The sequence below is a fragment of the Halichoeres trimaculatus genome, unplaced genomic scaffold (genome assembly GCF_033239565.1).
Source record: "Halichoeres trimaculatus isolate MK-OKI-2021-1 unplaced genomic scaffold, fHalTri1.1 fHalTri1_scaffold_16, whole genome shotgun sequence".
NCBI lineage: Eukaryota > Metazoa > Chordata > Actinopteri > Labriformes > Labridae > Halichoeres > Halichoeres trimaculatus.
This window is the reverse complement of record NW_027437194.1, coordinates 31,941,501-31,962,965: the sequence shown is the minus strand read 5'-3', so window position 1 is coordinate 31,962,965 and position 21,465 is coordinate 31,941,501. Positions and strand designations below refer to the sequence as shown.

At 44.0% G+C, this 21,465-nt stretch overlaps 1 protein-coding gene across 8 annotated transcripts in view; it reads right to left on the bottom strand.

Annotated features, from left to right (window-relative positions):
- Nucleotides 1–21,465, bottom strand: part of rimbp2a (RIMS binding protein 2a) — a 107,577-nt gene that overhangs the window by 30,783 nt on the left and 55,329 nt on the right. For all 8 annotated transcript variants that reach the window (XM_074689970.1, XM_074689969.1, XM_074689972.1 and 5 more), the window contains 2 exons: nt 16,081–16,203; nt 5,396–5,494 (listed from right to left, as the gene is read on the bottom strand). In XM_074689970.1, the coding sequence (XP_074546071.1) occupies nt 5,396–5,491 (96 nt within the window). In that variant the 5' untranslated portion in view covers nt 5,492–5,494; nt 16,081–16,203. The remainder of the gene's footprint in view (nt 1–5,395; nt 5,495–16,080; nt 16,204–21,465) is intronic.

Below are 21,465 nucleotides of genomic sequence, written 5' to 3'. Positions count from 1 at the left end.
CAATCAATGCCTCTGCCTCTCCCTGGTAATCCACCAGCCCTGCTTGGCTGTTCCGTGCGATCTCATCCCCGATCCCCCGAACCTCCGACCCCCCGAACCCCTGACCACCCGAACCCCCGACCCATGTTCTTGGAGGTCTCCCTGGGGATAATGAAGGGGTGGAGGAGAGAGAGGACTGCAGAGAACTTCCATCATTTCCCTGGCTCTGCCCCTGCTCCACTCTTTCCTCCTCTCTATCAGGCTCAAAACTCCACTGAGGAAAACACAGTCGGACTCAGTGATGACCTGTACAGGCAGATCCAGCTGAGAACAAATGTTTTCAGAACTTACATTCAAAACATGTCTCCTCAGAGACTTTCAACCAAGCCTGCTCCTGTTTTTCCGGTCTCTGTAGAGTACACACGTCGTATCGTATAACTCTGGATGATGACACACCGCACAGATTGTTTTCTCCTCCATCCTCCGGCGGAGTTGGAGCCGGAGCAGGCGGCAGTTGCCCCCAACGTCGTCAAAACAATGACGTCATGGGGGAATATTTTGAACTCGAGCGAATTCGCGTCTACCGCCCAAACGCATGAACGCTCCAAACGCACAAGTCGCGCCGCCCGATGCGAATCCTCGGCTAAACGCGTCTTTGCATTGACTTTGTATGTAATCGCGCCGCAAATTTGCGTTTGGTGTGGCCGCACCATAATAGTTTAAGTTCTAGACAGAAAAAGGAACAGAGGGGAGGGAGGCCAGCAAGGGGAAATATACAAGGTCATAGTGGTTTTTTAATGAACCTAGATCAGAATGGCCTAAATGACACCACGTTTGGGTAAAAGGTATTTGTTCTGGGGATGACTTTTAAATATCTCGATAGTTACTTCGTCATGAAAACCTGAATGGTTCATGTCACTGTTATCTTCTCATAGATACTCATTTGTCCATTATTTTTATCAGCCCCTGGTTTGTAATGTGTTAGAGCATCTGAAAGGTTTTCACTTTCATCCATCAAATAACAAAAAAGTAACTTCTACATTAACATGAACTGGGATGTTTCCCAGTAACATTGAGGATCCGACAGAGACAGCTGGTGAAACCCCATCAGGGTCTCTTCAGATGTCTGTCCAACGTGACTCTGGTTCTGTCTGAGGTTTCTGCCAGTCAAAGGGAAGTTTTTCCTCTCTGCTGCAGAGCTTTGTACTCATGGTGGGTTAAGATGAGATCAGACTCCTTATCTTGTCTTGATGTTGGGTTTCTGTTAATAAAATTTTAACATTAACAGGTCTAACTTGTTGATGTTTTTGTTTTTGTTGTTTTGTTTTGGAAAGTGCCTTGAGATAATGTTTGTTATCATTTGGCGCTAAATAAATAAAATAAAATGAATAATTATAATAATAGCTCTAAACCCTTGCAAGGGTGCTAGAGGGCGCATGGGAGTTTGCCCAACCAGTCCACATGTGCTTTGTGGACTTGGATAAGATAAGATAAGATAAGAAATACTTTATTAATCCCCGGAGGGAAATTCAAGTTGTTTGGGCTCTCTTCCAAGCAAAGAATTGTACACTCTGATGGCTGCAGGGAGGAATGATCTTCGGTACCTCTCGGTCCTGCAGCGCACAGAGGTAAGGCGCCCCCTGCTGCTGATCCTCTGGACTATGATGTTGTGAAGTGGGTGATCAGAGTGACGGATGATGGCCTCCACTTTCTTCTGTGTATACCTTTCCACCACAGCCTCCAGTGAGTCCAAACTGGATCCAACCACGGAGCTAACTCTCTTCACCAGTTTTTCCAGTCGCCTCTTGTCCTTCTGCTTTAAACTATTTCCCCAGCAGACTGCACCATAAAACAAAGCACTGGCTACCACAGACTGATAAAACATCTGCAGCAGCTTTCCACAGACATCAATTGATCTGAGCTTCCTTAAGAAAAAGAGACGGCTCTGCCCCTTCTTAAAGAGTGCATCTGTATTAAGGGACCAGTCCAACTTGTTGTCCAGATGTACACCAAGATATTTGTAGGTTGACACCACCTCCACGTCCACCCCATGGATGTTAACTGACTGATGGCAGAGCCCAGACTTTCGGAAATCCACAATCATTTCCTTTGTTTTTGAGGTGTTCAGTAGGAGACAATTTCTATGACTCCAGTCACAGAAAGCTTTTATCAGATCCCTGTATTCAGATTCCTGTCCATTTTGGATACACGCCACAATAGCAGTGTCATCGGAGTATTTTTGGATGTGGCAGGACTCAGAGTTGTATTTGAAGTCTGCAGTATAAAGTGTGAATAGGAATGGAGCCAGAACAGTTCCTTGTGGAGCCCCCGTGCTGCTCATGACCGTCCCAGAGACGCAATTTCCCAACCTGACAAACTGTGGCCTCTCTGTGAGATAGTCTGTGATCCAGGAGACAAAGGATGGGTTCACTCCTATGTCTTTGAGCTTATCTCTCAATATCATGGGCTGGATGGTGTTAAATGCACTTGAAAAATCAAAGAACATAATTCTTACATAGGTGCCAGGTTCTTCTAGATAGCACAGGGCACGGTGGAGCATGTATGTAACTGCATCATCCACTCCAATATTATATATATTATATATATTGGAGTAGGCGTTTGACTGTGTCCACGAGGTATCTTGTGAGGTGTGATCTGTGAATATGGAGTTGATGGCCCGTTGTTCCAGGCTGTTCAGTCTCTGTAATTCCAGAGTGAGAGCCTGGTCCATATTGTCAACAGTAAGTCAAACTCGTTTCCAGTCAGGGTTGGACTCCGCCAGGGCTGCCCTTTGTCACCGATTCTGTTTATTACTTTTATTGACAGAGTTTCTAGGCGCAGTCAAGTGGTGGGGGGAGTCAGGTTCGGGGGTCTTAGGATCCTATTTTTGCAGATGATGTGGTCCAGTTGGCCTCATCGTACACTGACCTTCAGCAGCCAGGATAAAGATCAGCACCTCCAAGTCCCAGGCCGAGGTTCTCGGTTGGAAAAGGGTGGACAGCCCACTCCAGGTTGGGAGAGAGTCTTTGCACAAAGTGGAGGAGTTCAAGTATCTCAAGGCCTTGTTCACCAAGAGAGAGCTGAGCCAGAAGGCAAGGCTCTCAATTTAGACCTGGAGGTCAACCTACATTCCAACCCTCACTTATGGCCACGAGGTGTGGGTAGTGACCCAAAGAACAAGATCGCGGATACAAGCAGCTAAAATGAGTTTCCTCCACAGGGTGTCTGGCCTCAGCCTTAGGGATAGGGTTGGTAGCTTCGTAGCATCGTAGTATCATAGCTTTTTCTTCAAAATAAACATCCAGTTATCATAATCTGTCTACAGTACATCTACGTTTTAACTGTAGACTGATTATGTTTGGGTTGGGTGTGTAGTAAATTATTACCCTTCTTTACTATTAGATGGTGTATTTTTTTCATCAGTCCATGACTTAAACATGTAAAAAAAATGTTATCCTGTCAGAAAAATGAAAGATCAGAAAGACTGAAGGGGGGGTTTTCCCACAGATCTGCAACCACACACACAGAAATCCACAGACTGTGTTAAAATAAGAGAGGCATGAACATGAATTAAACTGTTCAAACACATGATCTGATACGTGAAATATCAGTGTCTTACACTGATTATGTCAGAGTTCCAGCCTAGGCTTTAAACTGTGATTATTTAGATTATAAGTACTGATCTGTTAAACCTTCACTCCATGAAAACATCCTGAGAGTTATTGTAACACCCACTGTCTTCAAACCAATGAGAGCAGTGATGGAGAAAAGCAGCAGGGAGTCAGCTGCAGTCTGAGCTGCTGTTAGGTTTACTCTAACAGGTGTACCACCTCCTCATGCTGCCGGTCAGCTTGGACCTGAGCGTGCAGAGGACACACAGAAACACACAGTGACAGCTGACACTGTGATCATAGACCATGAGCTACAACAGACAGTACACAGCTGACACTCTGTCAGCCCAATACCCTGGCACAGGCTCACTGGTTGATCACAGCTCTGGTACTGGAAGAGCTGCAGCCTCCTGATGGCACGGCTCTGATGAGGGGGAGAGTCTAAGAAGTGGCTGGCAGAGGAAGTTAAAGCAGTTTTCAGTTTTTATGTTGAATTGTTGAAATAACAGCCTCTGCATATTTATTTGTTAATTTGCAGATGAAGACAGAAAGCAGACGAATCACACAGACTGCTTTCTGTCTTCTCTATGACAGGATCAAAACCAGAGGGGACTGACCCAGTTTGCATCCATACTGGTCAAAATAAAAGATCCATACTGGAAGTTCTGAACAGGCTCTTCTCTTATGAGACACTTTACCAACGGTAGAAAAGATTTCAGTTCATTAAGAAAGAAGAGAAGCTAAAAACACACCGGTGTTCAAGTGGATTAAAGTATGGATGTGGTTAAACTTTACTCACTCCTTCAATGAATACACAGTGCTTAACAAATGTGTTAGACACGGGATAAAAACGAGAAAACACCCAGCACCATGAAGTGTTTTAGCTCTGACTCTTTGTTTTCAGACATTTCCCTACACTTCACCATCTCAAACAGGACTGATAAGTTTTAAACTGATTTTATGTTTTTATTTTTAAAATTTGATCCAGAAAAATAGAATCCTCTGAGAAGTCAGGAATTAATCAAAAATAAAAACCACTGAAACACATATTTCTATTCAGGAACAAAAGTAAAAAACTGTAGTTTTTCAGTCAAAAATAAATTATGTACTTTACTTTTTTCTGCTTTATTGTAAAATAGTACATTTAAGAATTCATGGATAGAAACAATGATTAAATTTTAGCTTTAAATATATAACTTGGATTAACAATCTTACATATCCTGCTGGATTAACCATAAAAGAAACATAAAGAGACTGTATGTCCTGTTCATTCAGAGCAGTGATGGCTTACACCTCACTCTGGGATGTCAGATAACTTTGTTCAGCACTGTACATGTTTTTTTTTTTTGGTCCTCAAATTTTCAATTCAATTCTACATCAGCCAATAATAAGTAAGGTAGTCAATCAACACCTTAGTCTCAGAAATATTCAAAGCTCATGTGATTAAAATCCATGAGTCCTGTGAGCTTTCATTATTTCTGCAGGTATTTTAAGAATCCCTAACTCAAATGCACAAAGAAAAAAAGTCATGTCCGCACACTGAAAGATGTTCACAAGGTATAAAAATGAACCAACAACTACAAAGACAACATTTTTAGAAGGGCGCTCTTCAACACGAAGGCTGCACACTGAATCTGCACTTCTGGAAGGGATCTGCAGAAATCTGTAAATCTTCCTTGTGTGTTTCTGTTTCCTCATCAAGTGATTCAGTGACAGTGAATGAGCAAACACAACATTTGCTGAGCTTAAGTTTTCTACTCTGATCACATGATGACCCAGAAGGGTTATGTCAGAGGACGTCTCACCTTTTGCAGTGGTTTGATCTCTTTCTGCTGGGTGTGGAGGGCCACCGAGGCTTGCTCATGCTCTGTCTGCAGCTGCTGCTTCAGTTCCTCATGCATACACTGGACAGAAGCAGAGAGAGGTAGGTATTACACCTGAAAACAACACAAAACCCCTCTGCAGTCACTCTGTGCCGACAGTGACCGATTCAATGTAGCTGGACCTTGAAAGGCAGAGCAGTAATTAGGATATTGCTTTAACCAACACAGTGATAGGAGTATTCTGCAGTGAATGGGGGTTGGGTCTTTGGAGAAATTTTACCCAGCTGAACAATTTTCATGTTCAAGGAAAGAAACCCTCAGTTTCAGCATTTAACACTTTTTGAATATTCCTGCCGATTCTCCAGAACTCCTGTTTACAGGGTTTGGAATTTCATGTCCCCTCCATGAGTGAGCTACCACCTTATCGTGGTGGAGGGGTTTGCGTGTCCCAATGATCCTAGGAGCTAAGTTGTCAGGGGCTTTATGCCCCTGGTAGGGTCTCCCATGGCAAACGGGTCAAAGGGGAGGGATCAGACAAAGTGTAGCTCACACAGACCCCTTTGATGAGTAAAGCAAATGCTTCTGGGGTTCCCTTGCCCGGATGTGGGTAACTGGGGCCCCCTCCTGGAGCCAGGCCTGGGGGTGGGGCTCGATGGCGAGCGTCTGGTGGCCGGGGCCTGCGCACATAGGGCCCGGCTGGGCACAGACTGAAGAGGCAACGTGAGATCCCCTTCCAGTGGACTCACCACCTGCAGGAGGGGCCATAGGGGTCTGGTGCAGTGTGAGTTGGGGCAAGGCAGGGACCTTGACGGACTGATCCTCGGCTGCAGAAGCTAGCTCTAGGGACATGGAATGTCACCTCTCCAGCGTGGAAGAAGCCTGAGCTGGTGCGTGAGGTTGAGAAATTCGGGCTAGATATAGTCGGCCTCACCTCGACACATAGCAAGGGCTCTGGAACCAGCCTTCTCGAGAGGGGTTGGACTCTCTTCCACTCTGGAGTTGCCGATGGTGAGGGGCGGCGGGCAGGGGTGGCGATACTACCGGCTCGCTGCCTGTACATTGGAGTTCACCCTGGTGGATGAGAGGGTAGCCTCCCTCCGCCACCTGGTGGTGAGTTGGCCAGACCTGGTAGACCCAAACGTATCGTGAGGGTCTGCTGGGAACGTCTGGCAGAGTCTCCCGTCTGAAAGAGCTTTAACTCCCACCTCCGGGAGAGCTTCAACTGTGTTCCGGGGGAGGTAGGGGACATTGAGTCTGAATGGACTTTGTTCCATGCCTCCATTGTTGAGGCGGCCGATCGGAGCTGTGGCCATAAGGTGGTTGGTGCCTGTCAGGGCGGCAACACCCGAACCCGCTGGTGGACACCAGTGGTGAGGGATGCCATCCAGCTGAAGAAGGAGTCCTATCGGGCCTTTTTGGCTTGTGGTACTCCTGAGGCATCAGACAGGTATCTACAGGCCAAGCGGAATGCAGCTTCGGCGGTTGCCGAAGTAAAAACCCAGTCATGGGAGGAGTTCAGCAAGGCTATGGAGAACGACTTCCGGACGGCTTCAAAGAGGTTCTGGACCACCATCCAGCATCTCAGGTGGGGGAAGCACAGTAAACACTGTATTCAGTGGGGACAGTGCGCTGCTGACCCCAACTCAGGATGTTGTGGATCGGTGGAAGGAATACTTTGAAGACCTCCTCATCCCACCGGCACGCCTTCCTTGGAGGAAGCAGGGCTTGGGAATGTAGGGGTGGGCTCTTCCATCTTCAGGGTTGAGGTGGCTGAGGTGGTTAAAAAGCTCCTCTCTATCTGGGTCGGTTCGCAGTCGAGAGTGAAGCGGCTGGGATGAGAATCAGCACCTCCAAATCCAAGTCCATGGTCCTCAGCCGGAGAAGGGTGGAGTGCCCTCTCTGGGTCGGGGATGAGATCCTGCCCCAAGTGGAGGAGTTTAAGTATCTCGGGGTCTTGTTCACGAGTAAGGGAAGGATGGAGCGAGATATCGACAGGCGGATGGGTGCAGCGTCTGCAGTAATGCAGACACTGCATTAGCAGCTGGATGGCAGCTGTTAATAAATGTTTCCCCAAAGCCAAATTTTTGTAGTATGGTGAATAGAAACTTCCAGTTTACCCTTCCAAAAGCTTTTTCGACATTTAAAGAGGCTATGATGGTGTCTATCTTTTTTAATGATCAGTAGTGGGTTAGATTAAACAATCTGTGCGTATTATTGGATGCTTGACTTCCTTTGATGAAGCCTGACTGATCTGGATGGATAATGGATGGTGACTTTTTCTAACCTGTGTGAAAATGCTTTACTGATGATTTGGTTTATACTGCACTGACTCAGATTGAGCTGTCACACGTGTTCACTAACACTGATCCCAAATCCAGCCTTTCCTACATTAGCCCAGTCATGACTATGCAATATCTTTCCAGTGAGTCCCAACAGGCTAAATCATCTCACAGAAGAAGAGTCAAGGCCATCACGTTTTTCCCACCTTTGAGAGAAAAGACAGCTTAGAAAGCTGTGACTAATATCATTTTTTTCTCTCTGTTCTCTGTTTTCTCTGCTCTCTCTGTTGTCTCTGTTTTCTCTCTGTTTTCACTCTGTTTTCTCTCTGTTCTCTGTTTCCTCTCTGATTTCTCTTTGTTCTCTGTTTTCTCTCTGTTTTCTCTCTGTTCTCTGTTTTCTCACTGTTCTCTGTTTTCTCTGTCTGTTCTCTCTGCTCTCTCTGTTGTCTCTGTTTTCTCTCTGTTCTTCCTCTGTTCTGTTTTCTTTGTCTGTTCTCTATGCTCTCTCCGTTGTCTCTGCTTTCTCTTTGTTCTTCCTCTGTTCTCTGTTTTCTCTCTGTTCTATTTGTTCTCTGTTTTCTCTCTGTTATTCCTCTGTTCTCTGTTTTCTTTGTCTGTTCTCTCTGCTCTCTCTGTTGTCTCTGTTTTCTCTCTGTTCTTCCTCTGTTCTCTGTTTTCTTTCTGTTCTATTTGTTCTCTGTTTTCTCTCTGTTCTTCCTCTGTTCTCTGTTTTCTTTGTCTGTTCTCTCTGCTCTCTCCGTTGTCTCTGTTTTCTCTCTGTTCTTCCTCTGTTCTCTGTTTTCTCTCTGTTCTATTTGGTCTCTGTTTTCTCTCTGTTCTTCCTCTGTTCTCTGTTTTCTTTCTGTTCTATTTGGTCTCTGTTTTCTCTCTGTTTTCTCTTTGTTCTCTCTGCTCTCTCTGTTCTCTCTGCTCTCTCTGTTTTCTCTTTGTTCTTCCTCTGTTCTCAGTTTTCTCTGTCTGTTCTCTCTGCTCTCTCTGTTTTCTCTGTTTTCTCTCTGCTCCCTTTGTTCTCTCTGCTCTCTCTGTTCTCTCTGCTCTCTCTGTTTTCTCTCTGTTTTCTCTTTGTTCTTCCTCTGTTCTCAGTTTTCTCTGTCTGTTCTCTCTGCTCTCTCTATTTTCTCTGTTTTCTCTCTGCTCTCTTTGTTCTCTCTGCTCTCTCTGTTCTCTCTGTTTTCTCTCTGTTTCTCTCTGTTTCTCTTTGTTCTTCCTCTGTTCTCTGTTTTCTCTCTGTTTTCTCTGCTCTCTCTGTTGTCTCTGTTTTCTCTCTGTTTTCTCTTTGTTCTTCCTCTGTTCTCTGTTTTCTCTCTGCTCTTTCTGGTCTCTGTTTTCTCTCTGTTCTCTGTTTTCTCTCTGTTCTCTTTGCTCTCTCTGTTGTCTCTTCTTTCTCTCTGTTTTCTCTTTGTTCTTCCTCTGTTCTTTGTTTTGTCTCTGTTCTATCTGGTCTCTAGTTTCTCTCTGTTTTCTGTTTTTTCATTGTTCTCTCTGTTCCCTCTGTTCTCTGTTTTCTCTTTGTCCTCTGTTTTCTCTCTGTTTTTCCTCTGTACTCTGCTTTCTCTCTGTTTTCTCTTTGTTCTTCCTCTGTTCTTTGTTTTCTCTCTGTTCTATCTGGTCTCTGTCTTTCATTGTTCTCTCTGTTCTCTGTTTTCTCTGTTTTCTCTGTTTTCTCTTTGTCCTCTGTTTTCTCTTTGTTCTTCCTCTGTACTCTGTTTTCTCTCTGTCCTCTGTTTTCTCTCTGTTCTCTGTTTTCTCTCTGTTCTCTGTTTTCCTTTTTTCTTCCTCTGTGCTCTGTTCTATCTGTTCTCTGTTTTCTCATTGTTCTCTCTGTTCTCTCTGTTTTCTCTGTGTTCTCTCTCTGTTCTTCCTCTGGTCTGTTTTCTTTCAGTTTTCTCTGTTTTCTCTCTGTTCTCTCACTGTTTTCTGTTTTTTTTCTCTTAGTTCTCTCTCTGTTCTTCTTCTCTCTGTGTTCTCTTTGTGCGCTCTCTGTTTTCTCTCTGTGTTCTCTCCATTTCCTCTGTCCTCTTTGTTCTCTTTGCTTGGTGAAAAAGAAAAGAAAAGAAAAGTCTTTTTACCTCCTGGAGAGGCTGAGGTTTCCTGAGCAGGCAGTCAGTGCTTTGCATAATCAGGGAGAGGCTCTAAGCTGCAGAGAGCGGGGCTGGCTGAAAGGCTGTCACTGGAGTCTTAGAGGAAACGGTTTGATTCTCAGACACAGTGTTTGATAAACTGACCCACTTTTTCAGCAAACGGCCTGTGACGTAATGATGAGCCCTGCTAACCTTTTCTATAGGGCCATGGTGTGTGGGGAAACCGAGGGGGTTTAAACCACATGCTGTGGTAGGAATCAATAACACAGCTGAGGTTCAAATCTTAAGCTCAAAGATCTCTGGACTTGATAAAACCAAAAGGAAAACTCAGACTGTGGCCACATGAGATACATTTCATCAAATGGTGTGACTGAGGTCAGCACTGGCCCAAAGGATCAACGTTTTAAAATGAAAAACATGGTGAGGAGTAAAGAGGAGTGATGTCAGCTGACCTCTGTCATCCAGTCCTAGTGTCTCTGCTTTCTGTGTCACCTCACAGAAAGCTCTGAGAAGGAGGTGTATCAAAGACTGGAGCTGAGTGAAAACAGAGGTCTGCTACAGAGCTGGGTCCAGAGGAAGTTTACAGAGAGGAGTCACTGTCACTGACTGGCTCGGTTTCATCTTGTGTTCAGGTTTCCATTTCCTGTTTGTAAATTTTAAATGTTCTCCTCTAAGCTGCTCCACATTTCTCTTTCTCATTCACATAGAGGGGGCTGCAGGATGCTCTAATAATCTGTTCCTTTGAAATCACATACAAGCTAAGCATGGTCAAATATTAGGATGTTTTCTTGTGTAATTACTGACTATACTTGCCTTATATCACAGCTTTACAATCATGTACACCCTGATCATCAGATCCACTTTGAACACGACTTCAGTGTGGTGATCTGTGTTGGCCTGTGTGGACTTTCCCTGGTCTCCCCTGCAGAGCCTTGGCTGCAACCTGAAGGCTGCATTTAAGCTCTGTGGAGGGGGGACTCGGTGCCAGAGTATTCCCTGCTCACCCAGTGGTACGTCAGCTGATTGTTCTGAGTAGGTTGAACATAGAAATTATTGTTATAGTGATTTTGGCTGTTAGTAACTGCTGTTCTCCTTTGTATCCTCCAGTGTCTCCATGAGCCTCCTGCCTCTCCCCCTCACTCTCCCATGCTGCCTCCTGGACACATACCTGTCTACCCTCCCCCCACCTTCAGCACCTCACCTGGGAAATAAAACTCACTGAAACTGCTTCCTGTGCCTCCGTCTGCTTTTGGGTCTGAAGTTTTACTACCGGTTGAATACCGTAACATTCAGCTCCTAAATACCTCAACTTTCTATTCTCAATACATTACAACTTTATTCTAGTTACATTACGACTTAGTTGCCTGGTGTCAGTATGGTCTTCATTTTTGTTGTGTTTTTTTTCCTGTGGGCCTGATCCTCTGCAGTAGTTACCTTTGTTTCCTCTGGGCCTAGCTCGTCATGTTTATTGGGTCTTTTTCTGGGAGTGAGGCAATTTGGTCCCAGTCTTGTTGAATCTGATCTTCCAGATTGATGAAGGATCTGATGGACTGTGGGTGTGACTTCAAACAGAGCTCACCTTGTGGTGGACATGAAGTGGGGTTTGTTTTCCTCTGACTCTGTGTCGTCAGCTTCACATTGTATCTTATTGCTGATCCCTTCCTTTGTGGTAATCCTGACAGTAAAGCCCCTGATCAGCCTGGTGTGTACATTTTCTGCCAGGTTTTCCAGCAGTTTGTAATGAAGGAGTTCATCACGTGAAGGACAAAGAAGAGTGGAGTTTGAAGACAGACATACAGGAGTGAATGGCTAGTTGCACTTGTATAGAAATATCTATTAATGGTGTTTGATTACAACTAGAGTCATCAAAAAACAGCAGATGGGCTCTGGGATTGGTTATAACACACTGTTTTCCTGTGTACAGTTAAAGCTGGTGGATCATTACAGTCAGGCCTCTCCTCTCCCTCTGCGTTTACATGTTCTGCAGAATCTGTGAACACAGATTGTGCCTACCACAATCCCGTTCTCAGCCTGTTGTTTAGTGGATCTTGTTGTTTTTTCTTTGCCTTGAATTTTGCCAGCTCCCCTGGCACCTGATATCCAAGCTTCTGCTTTAGTGAATCAATTTAACGGTCTTTTTTTGGTTTCTCCTCCTGTGTAAATTTAGGACATGATACACGTCACATTTAATTTGCCTTCTTGCCCCCCTTCTTCATGGGTGATGGACAATCTGAGAATAAGCTGCAGTCATGTCTTGATTCCCACCTGGAAAAGCTCTCTGTTCAAATTTTTTAAAGATAGAAACAAAAGTGTGTCTACTGTGATTGATTGGATCTGACTGGAAACCTCTTTTTAACCCTTGTATTATGTTAGTGTCACCCCCCCTTACTTTGATGTTCCCGGTCAAACTTGACCAGTCTGGTTTAACTTCTCTTATATTAACATAAAAAAACATAATTCAAGCATAATCATCACCAGATTTTATTTAACACCCTTCTAATCTGAGCGCTGCCTTTGACATCGTTGACCATGTGATCTTATTACAGAGGTTAGAAAACTGGGTGGGAATCTCTGGTATTGCTTTAAACTGGTTCAAGTCTTATCTCTGACCATTGGGTCAGCTAATACGCAGCTGAAATGTGTCCTACCACAGCTATGCTGATGACACTCAGATCTACGTGTCAATGACGGCAGGCAAACATGGGCCTATAGATTCACTCTGTCGCTGCGTTGAACAGATCAGTATGTGGATGCAGAACAATTTCCTCCAGCTGAACTCAGACAAAACTGAAACCATTGTCTGTGGCCCACAGAAACAAAGGGAAAGGGTTATCAGTCATATTCAGACTCTCTCTCTGAATGTGAGTAACCAGGTTAGAAATGTAGGGGTGATATTGGACTCAGACCTGAACTTTAACAGCCACATCAAATCAATAACATCAGCTGCTTTTTACCATCTCAAAAACATTGCCAGGATAAAAGGAATAGTGTCTAAACCTGACTTAGAGAGACTTATCCACGCATTTGTCTCCAGCAGGTTAGATTACTGTAATGGCCTGCTCACTGGACTCTCAAAACGAGCTGTAAGACAGCTGCAGTACATCCAGAACGCTGCTGCTCGGGTCCTGACCAGAACCAGGAAATACGAGCATATAAGTCCAGTGCTCAGGTCTCTGCACTGGCTTCCTGTGGCTCAGAGAATAGACTTTAAAACAGCTCTGCTTGTTTACAAGTCCCTTCATGGTCTAGCACCAAAGTACATCTTGGACATGCTAGAACCATATGAACCAACTCGGTCTCTGAGAACCTCAGGAAGAGGTCTCCTGCTGGTGCCCAGAGTCAGGACTAAACACGGTGAGGCTTCATTCCAGTTTTATGCCCCCAAAATCTGGAACAGTCTGCCAGAAGATGTGAGACAGGCCTCATCTCTGACAATGTTCAAAGCCCGGCTGAAAACAGTTCTGTTCAGCAAAGCATACAACAACTGAAAGTATTTTATCTGCACTCTCCTCTTTTAATTTAATTAATCATTTTTAATGTTTTATGATGTGATTTTATGCAATGATTTTATTTTGCCTATTGTGATTTTATTTTATGTTAGCTGTAAAGCACTTTGAATTGCCTTGTGTATGAATTGTGCTCTACAAATAAACTTGCCTCGCCTTGCCTTGCCTAATGAAGTAAACAATGTCTCCAACTCATAGTGAACATTTATGAATGCAGTCAATATACAAAAAATCTACACTGAACAGCCCTCTGTTCAGAGAAACAGGTTCCTGTAATTGACACCTAATTCTTCAGCCTAAATGTGTGTGTGTGTGTGTGTGTGTGTGTGTGTGTGTGTGTGTGTGTGTGTGTGTGTGTGTGTGTGTGTGTGTGGGTGTGGGTGTGTATGGGTGTGTGTGTGTGTGTGTGTGTGTGTGTGTGTGTGTGTGTGTGTGTGTGTGTGTGTGTATGGGTGTGGGTGTGTGTGTGTGTGTGTGTATGGGTGTGTGTGTGTGTGTGTGTGTGTGTGTGTGTGTGTGTGTGTGTGTGTGTGTGTGTGTGTGTGTGTGTGTGTGTGTGTGTGTGTGTGTGCGTGAGGGGAGAGGGGGTGGTGGTTGTGGATGTGTGTGTCTGCATGGATGTTTTCCCATCTAATGGATGAACATAATATAGTATTACCCATTCATTTCCTATGCCGGTCATTTTTGACCGGGAACACCACAGGTGTTTCAAAGTTGATTGGACCAGCCAAAATTCAATGAAAGTGGTGATCAGCAATTTTATATCTTCAAATGCCTGGTGTGGAGGATATCATAAGACGATCAGGGGAAAAATATTTTTTTTTATGTTTGAATGAAGTTGTAAATCGGTCTGATTTGACCCTAACAGGGTGAAAACCATCTTTTTATTTGTTTTTCATGATGTTTAGCCTTCTCCTCTCCTCTCCCCCCACATTGCCCTGTGTAACTCTCTCTAAATAGTCTCTTTTTCTTCATAATCAATACATAATAACAAAGTGCCAAAGCTTTCTTTCTCGTATTAAGGATGGGGTCATGATTTCTCAGATGGATGCATTTCTCTCTCTAACATCTCCACAAACAAATGATCGATAGTGGATGCGGGGCAGGGAGGATCTGTAATGAGAGTGTCTCTGATGGCGCAGTGAGACTGTCTGATTACTATTGGCATCACATAACACCATGAAGAAGAGCTTCTTAATGTTGGGATGACACTTCACCTTGTGAGCCTCATCACTTTCCTTCTGGAGTTTTCTCCAGGATCAGACACATGCCAGATGGGAACGTTTCCGGGAGAGGCAGAGAAAATGAGGACAGATCGTGAAGACGTGAGAGCCAAAAAAGACAACTTCAGAGAGTACGAGCCATGAGCACACACAAGAACGTTGTAGAACTTAAGTGAGACACACAGAACGTCAAAGGAAATGTGGAGGTGATTGGGAAAGAAATGACTTAGACTGGAAGCTAAGATACGAATCACTCCATCATCTTCTTTACCACAGAAAGAAAGAAAGAGAGAAGGTGAAGAATCTATTTCATCATCATCATCATCATCATCATCTCTTTAGTTCACTCAGATTCATTCATCTGTTCTAACCCCAAACAGTTCATCACCGAGTGTCCCTCCTGGGGGTAGACACGAAAGATGTCTTGACGTCATTGGTGAAACATGGCTCATCAAAATCCACTGAATTAAAGCCTTTGAGCCATCATTAAGTTAGCATCTGTGTTCAGTGACAAGACTCAGTTCTCCATGAGCACTGGCAACCTGTCCCAAGGATGTGACTCCTGCCAGGGGGTGTGTTTGTTTGGGGAGTAAATGAATGGAGAGCAGATCTCTGGATTGGAGTGGATAAACTTGTTCAGCACAACTTGTCCCAGGATGCAAGGCGTCAAGGCAATATCGAGCTACAGTTTGAAAGGTGACAGAAGTCAGACTCTGTAAAGTCAGTTTTAAGTTAAGTGTCCTGAAGCTGAGCAGACTATGGGTTTAGTGTTCCTCACAGCCCAGTGCTCTGAGACGTGTCTGTAACGTGTAAATGAACGTGAAGTGAATCCTGGTTCTGTCTTACCAGAGCTCATCTACCAACTCCAACCTCACCAAGCAGAGCTAACGTAACCTGGCTCTTCATTTGTCCTGTTTAAACCGTCAGCTGAAGTGGCAGGACATTTTTTCTCCAGTTCATTGTAAAATCATTCATAAAAGACTTGACACAGATCTCAAGGTTTCTATCTGCCCCATGTTTTGGAGCCAGACCCCTGAGTTACTGTAGTAATGTCATAGTTATGTCAAAGAAATGATAACAGTCTCTTCGTACAAATATGGTCAGTTCCAGTCATCTACAGGTGAACTGCTCGTTTTGATGACTGTAAGGTTTGAGCAGAATGACACACATATATTTTGCTCCAGATGAATACATAAAGGATCCTTTAATGTGTGCAAACACTGGTGCACAGTGGTGCTATTCATTTATTGGCACACTGAGCTCTGTGCATGCAGATGTCTTTCACACTGACACAGGTTCAAAAGGAATCAAATCTTTTTGTAAATCAGGCCCTAAAAGTTTTCTCCACTTAAACTGTCACCGCATTTTAGTGCAGCTGATAGTGCTGTTCGTGGGTGAGCATTCAGGAAAAACTTTTCACAAGGTAAAATATTCAGCAAACTTGAAAACCTGTGAGGAAACTTGTGAAGGCGCAGAGGCGCACATGTGGAAGGTAAAAAAGAGACTGGGATGGAAGGAGAGGGTAAGAAAGAAAGCATGGACAGATGGACAGCTCACCTTAAGAACCTGTTCCAGGTTCTCTACTTTGCCTTGGGGCTAGCTCCTCTGCTGCTGGGCCACGTCCCTCTCCTGGCTCACTACAGCAAACGTCTGTCTCAGCTGGTCATAGTCTGATTGTACCTAAATGAGCAGAAAGAGTCCAGTTGCAGAGGAGGGAAGGACAAGAACATTAAATGAGCAAAAGGAGGTTGAGAGGATTATTAACTCAGTGGATATAAAAGCTGTGGAAAAGAGGAAAAGGTAAACAGACAAACAAAACTCAGAGAGAAGGTACACCTGAATTCGTCTGTTCACTTAAAAAGGCACAAAATGTGCCCGTTATTCTGTTTTTTGAGACAAAGCAAGCATGCAGCTTTTATGAGCTTTGCTCTTGCAGCAGACCTATGTTTACTTTATGAATAGGAGATTTTTTTCTTCAGTTTTTGACTGGAGGGTTGATCTGGAGTTCACACACCAAAGAAAATTAATCAGCACATTTCCATTTAGCCATGATGAGACAGAGCTGCTGACTGGAGCGTTCTGCCTCTCCCTCCTTCATCAGTCAGAGGCCTCCAGCTAAGCCGGTTCCTCTAAAGGTGGCCTCATAGGATAGAGCAAAACCGTCCCTCAGCTATACAGTCAGCTCATTTATTAACTAAAGTGATGAGCACAGAGAAGATAAGCTGCCTCCTGCAAAGTGCATAAAACTAGACTGTTACAAAAGAAATGAGCCCATTCATACTTCAGAGTTTCAGACTGGAGCTAGAGTCTGAGGCTGAGCATCTGAGCTTTGATTACATTACAGCTGAAGGCATCATTCTAATGAGGCAGACAAAAATGACAACCAAAAAAAATAAAGTATTTATTATGGAATGAATATCCTATCTTAAATCAAGAGCATTTTAAATTGATTTGAGAGCAGTATTATATTGATTTCACTCTCAGATTTTGTGATATTGTCTCTCAAAACTCTGCTCTTGCGCTCAAACTTGCTCTGCGCCTGCTCAAACTGTCTCCTCGTGCTCAGTTATGCTGCGCGTGCTCAAACTGTCTCCTTGTGCTCAGTTATAATGCTGCGCGTGCTCAAACTGTCTCCTCGTGCTCGGTTATAATGCTGCTCGCGTGCTCAAACTGTGTCTTTGCGCTTGGATATAATGCTGCTCGCGCAGATTTCCTGCGCTCACACTCCGGTTCTTCCTCTCGCGCTGAGGGAATTTTTGCTCACAGATCTCTGTGTGCGTTCGAAATTTTTTGTGGATCAACCAATAGAAGGCTGACTAGTATTGACCAATCAGATTATCCCTGTTTGTTTATGGATGTGTTTGCTGTTGTTCACGGAGCGTCACATACGGGTGGGCACTCTTTCAACTTGGTTTATCAGCGCCTGACCTCAAGGGCTGTAATAAATGTGATTTCTTTAATTTTTTTGTCCACTGTTAAAATCAAACATCATTCATTAAATACACGAGCACCCGTCTTCTTAACTGAAATAGCTATGTTGTATACGCATAGCTGCATGACACAGTGCTCTTTGCGGTGTGCTGGTGGAGAAAACAGTGTCACCATCATGAAGCTAGCGAGACAACAGCTCTCATAAAAAAATGGACCGACAGGGTCAAGAAAATCAGGCAAGTTCTTTTAAATTCATTTTAATGAAAACTATATTTGGCTGTGCACTGAATATTTGATCATATACCTAACATTATGCCTGAACAATACTACACCTGTATGACAGTTAATAAGCTACCTTACCTTGATTAGCCAATGCATCAAGTAAGGTATAAATGCCCTTATGCCCTTCGTTATCAGCTATAAATGAACATTAATTACTGATATTAGGAAGCCTCTTCCTGCAGCCAGGATATTACTGATAGACAAATAAACCGTGTTAAATAGATGTTTCATATTCCAGTCTACAGCATGATTACTAGAGATTGAGATAAACATGATGAGCAATCATGTTAGAGCCAGGCATCGTTTTAAAATGGTGTGTAAGCATTAATCAATGGTTAACGTAATGATGACTAATTGATAAGTATAATGTTTGGATAAGCCCCTTTCCAAGTCCTCCTAAAGGATCACATCTTGCATACAGTATGATCATACTTAACATTTATTAATGTTATAAATCATTTTCAAAACAAATTTAACAAATACAGGGTTAGCCTAAATAAATATATTTTTTGTATAGTTTCCATGTATCTATAACCCAAAGTATATGATCAAATATTCAGTGCACAGCCCAATATAGTTTTCATTAAAATGAATTTAAAACAGAAGCCTGATTTTCTTGACTCTGTCGGTCCATTTTTTTATGAGAGCCGTTGTCTCGCTAGCTTCATGATGGTGACACTGTTTTCTCCACCAGCACACCGCAAAGAGCACTGTGTCATGCAGCTATGAGTATACAGTATAGCTATTTCAGTTAAAAACACCGTGCTGGTGTATTTATTGAATGATATTTGATTTTAACAGTGGACAAAAAAAATTAAAGAAATCACATTTATTACAGCCCTGGAGGTCAGGCGCTGATAAACCAGGTTGAAAGAGTGCCCACCCGTATGTGACGCTCCGTGAACAACAGCAAACACACCCATTAACAAACAGGGATAATCTGATTGGTCAATACTAGTCAGCCTCCTATTGGGTGATCCACAAAAAAATTCGAGCGCACACAGAGATCTGTGAGCAAAAAAATCCCTCAGCGCGAGAGGAAGAACCGGAGTGTGAGCGCAGGAAATCTGCGCGAGCAGCATTATATCCAAGCGCAAGGACACAGTTTGAGCACGCGCAGCATTATAAACGAGCACGAGGAGACAGTTTGAGCAGGCGCAGAGCAAATTTGAGCGCAAGAGCAGAGTTTTGAGAGACAATATCACAAAATCCGAGCGTGAAATCAATATAATACTGCTCTCAAATCATTTTAAAATGCTCTTGGTTTAAGATAGGATATTCATTCCATAATTTATCCTCCTAGTCATTTTATCATTGTAATGAACTAATTAAGGAAAGTACCAACTAACAGTTCGGCAGAGAGAGTCTGCAGGAAGAGTCTCAGTAAGAAGCTGCAGGAAGATTCTTCAGGAGAAGTCTTCAGGGAGACGCTGCAGGAAGAGTGTGCAGGAGGTGTCTGCTAAAAGGGACAACTGGAATTGTCTACAGCAAGCGTCTGCAGAAAGAGTCTACAGGAAGGGTCTATAAGAAGAGACCGCAGGAGGAGTCTGCAGGGATAGTCTGCTGAAAGGGTCTACTGGAGCTGTCTACAGCATGGTCACCAACCTTTTTGAGCCCAAGATCTGTAAACCTAACCAGCATAAATGCAAGATCTACCTAATGAAGACTTGCGGGAAACTGGAAAACATATGATGTATTTCCACTTTTAACGAGCCTAGATGTATGTTAACATCAGTTACATGTCAAAGCAGCATCACTTCAAAACACCAAATACAAGACACACGAGTTGGTGAGATAGCTGTGACTGTATATGACTGTGAGTGCCTTGTTGTCTGGCTCATAGCTACAAACAACCAGTCTGAGACAGTCAGTAGGGTGGCTGACAATAAGATGGCTCCTGTTCTCTGATTTGTCTGCATGTGACTGTGTGTCTATCAAATTAAGATGGTGATTAATTAAGTAATAAGGAATGTTGCACACAGAATTTTTTCATTAAAGACGTTCTTTCTCTTACTGCTTTAAATGTTCCCTTTGTAGTAATTCAAAGGTTTATCTTACCATTTTTGTCTCAAAAGTACTGCTTTAAAATAACAGACTGAGTGATGCACATTATGTATAATACTTTTTTATGCTAAAACTAAAAACTGGGATTTATAAGTGTACACATCCTGCCCTGTCTCCACCCAGCTCACACAAAAAGTGAGCTAGCTCAAGGTACAGTTCACTCCAGTTAAAATGAACTAGTTCATGTTCATAGTTCATTTTTGAAAATTTTGGACTTGGTTCATAGTCCTAAAAAAATGAACTAGTTCATGTTATTTTTTTAACTACATCTTCTCCTTTTCAGTTGAAGCCAGCTCATATATGTTGTGTAAGCACACCACTGGTCTACAGGAAGAGTCTGCAGGAAGATTCTGCAGAAAAGACTGCAGGAGGAGTCTACAGTAAGAGTCAACAAGTAAGTCTGCAGAAAGAGTCTACAGAAGGAGGCTGCAGGACTAGTCTGCAGGAAGAGTCTGCAGGCAGAGCCTTCAGGAAGGGTAAGCAGCAAGAGACTACAGGCAGAGCCTAAAGGAGGAATCTGCAGAAAAAGTCTGCAAGAAGTTTCTACAGGAAGAGTCTGCAAAAGAGGGCTATGGGAATGGTCTGCAGAGTCTGCAAAAGAGGGCTGTGAGGGAGTCTGCAGAAAGACTCTGCAAAAGAGGGCTATGGGAAGGGTCTGCAGAGTCTGCAAAAGAGGGCTGTGAGGGAGTCTGCAGAAAGACTCTGCAAAAGAGGGCTATGGGAAGGGTCTGCAGAGTCTGCAAAAGAGGGCTGTGAGGGAGTCTGCAGAAAGACTCTGCAAAAGAGGGCTATGGGAAGGGTCTGCAGAGTCTGCAAAAGAGGGCTGTGAGGGAGTCTGCAGAAAGACTCTGCAAAAGAGGGCTATGGGAAGGGTCTGCAGAAAGAGTCTGCAAAAAAGGGCTTTGGGAAGGGTCTGCAGAAAGAGTCTGCAAAAAAGGGCTTTGGGAAGGGTCTGCAGAAAGAGTCTGCAAAACAGGGCTGTGGGAGGAGTCTGCAAAAGAGGGCTGTGGGAGGAGTCTGCAGGAAGAGTTTGCAAAATAGGGCTGTAGGAGGAGTCTGCAAAAGAGGGCTGTGGGAGGAGTCTGCAGGAAGAGTCTGCAAAAGAGGGCTGTAGGAGGAGTCTGCAAAAGAGGGCTGTGGGAGGAGTCTGCAGGAAGAGTCTGCAAAAGAGGGCTGTGGGACGAGTCTGCAAAAGAAGGCCGTGGGAGGAGTCTGCAAAAGAAGGCTGTGGGGGGAGTCTGCAAAAGAAGGCTGTGGGGGGAGTCTGCAAAAGAAGGCTGTGGGAGGAGTCTGCAAAAGAAGGCTGTGGGAGGAGTCTGCAAAAGAAGGCTGTGGGAGGAGTCTGCAAAAGAAGGCTGTGGGAGGAGTCTGCAAAAGAAGGCTGTGGGAGGAGTCTGCAAAAGAAGGCTGTGGGAGGAGTCTGCAAAAGAAGGCTGTGGGAGGAGTCTGCAAAAGAAGGCTGTGGGAGGAGTCTGCAAAAGAAGGCTGTGGGAGGAGTCTGCAAAAGAAGGCTGTGGGAGGAGTCTGCAGGAAGATACTGCAAAAGAAGGCTGTGGGAGGAGTCTGCAGGTAGAGTCTACAGGAAGAGTCTACAGGAAGAGTCAATCAGCTGAGCTGAGATGTTTGTTTCTGTTTTAAAATGTCTTACTCTTGACATTGTCATAA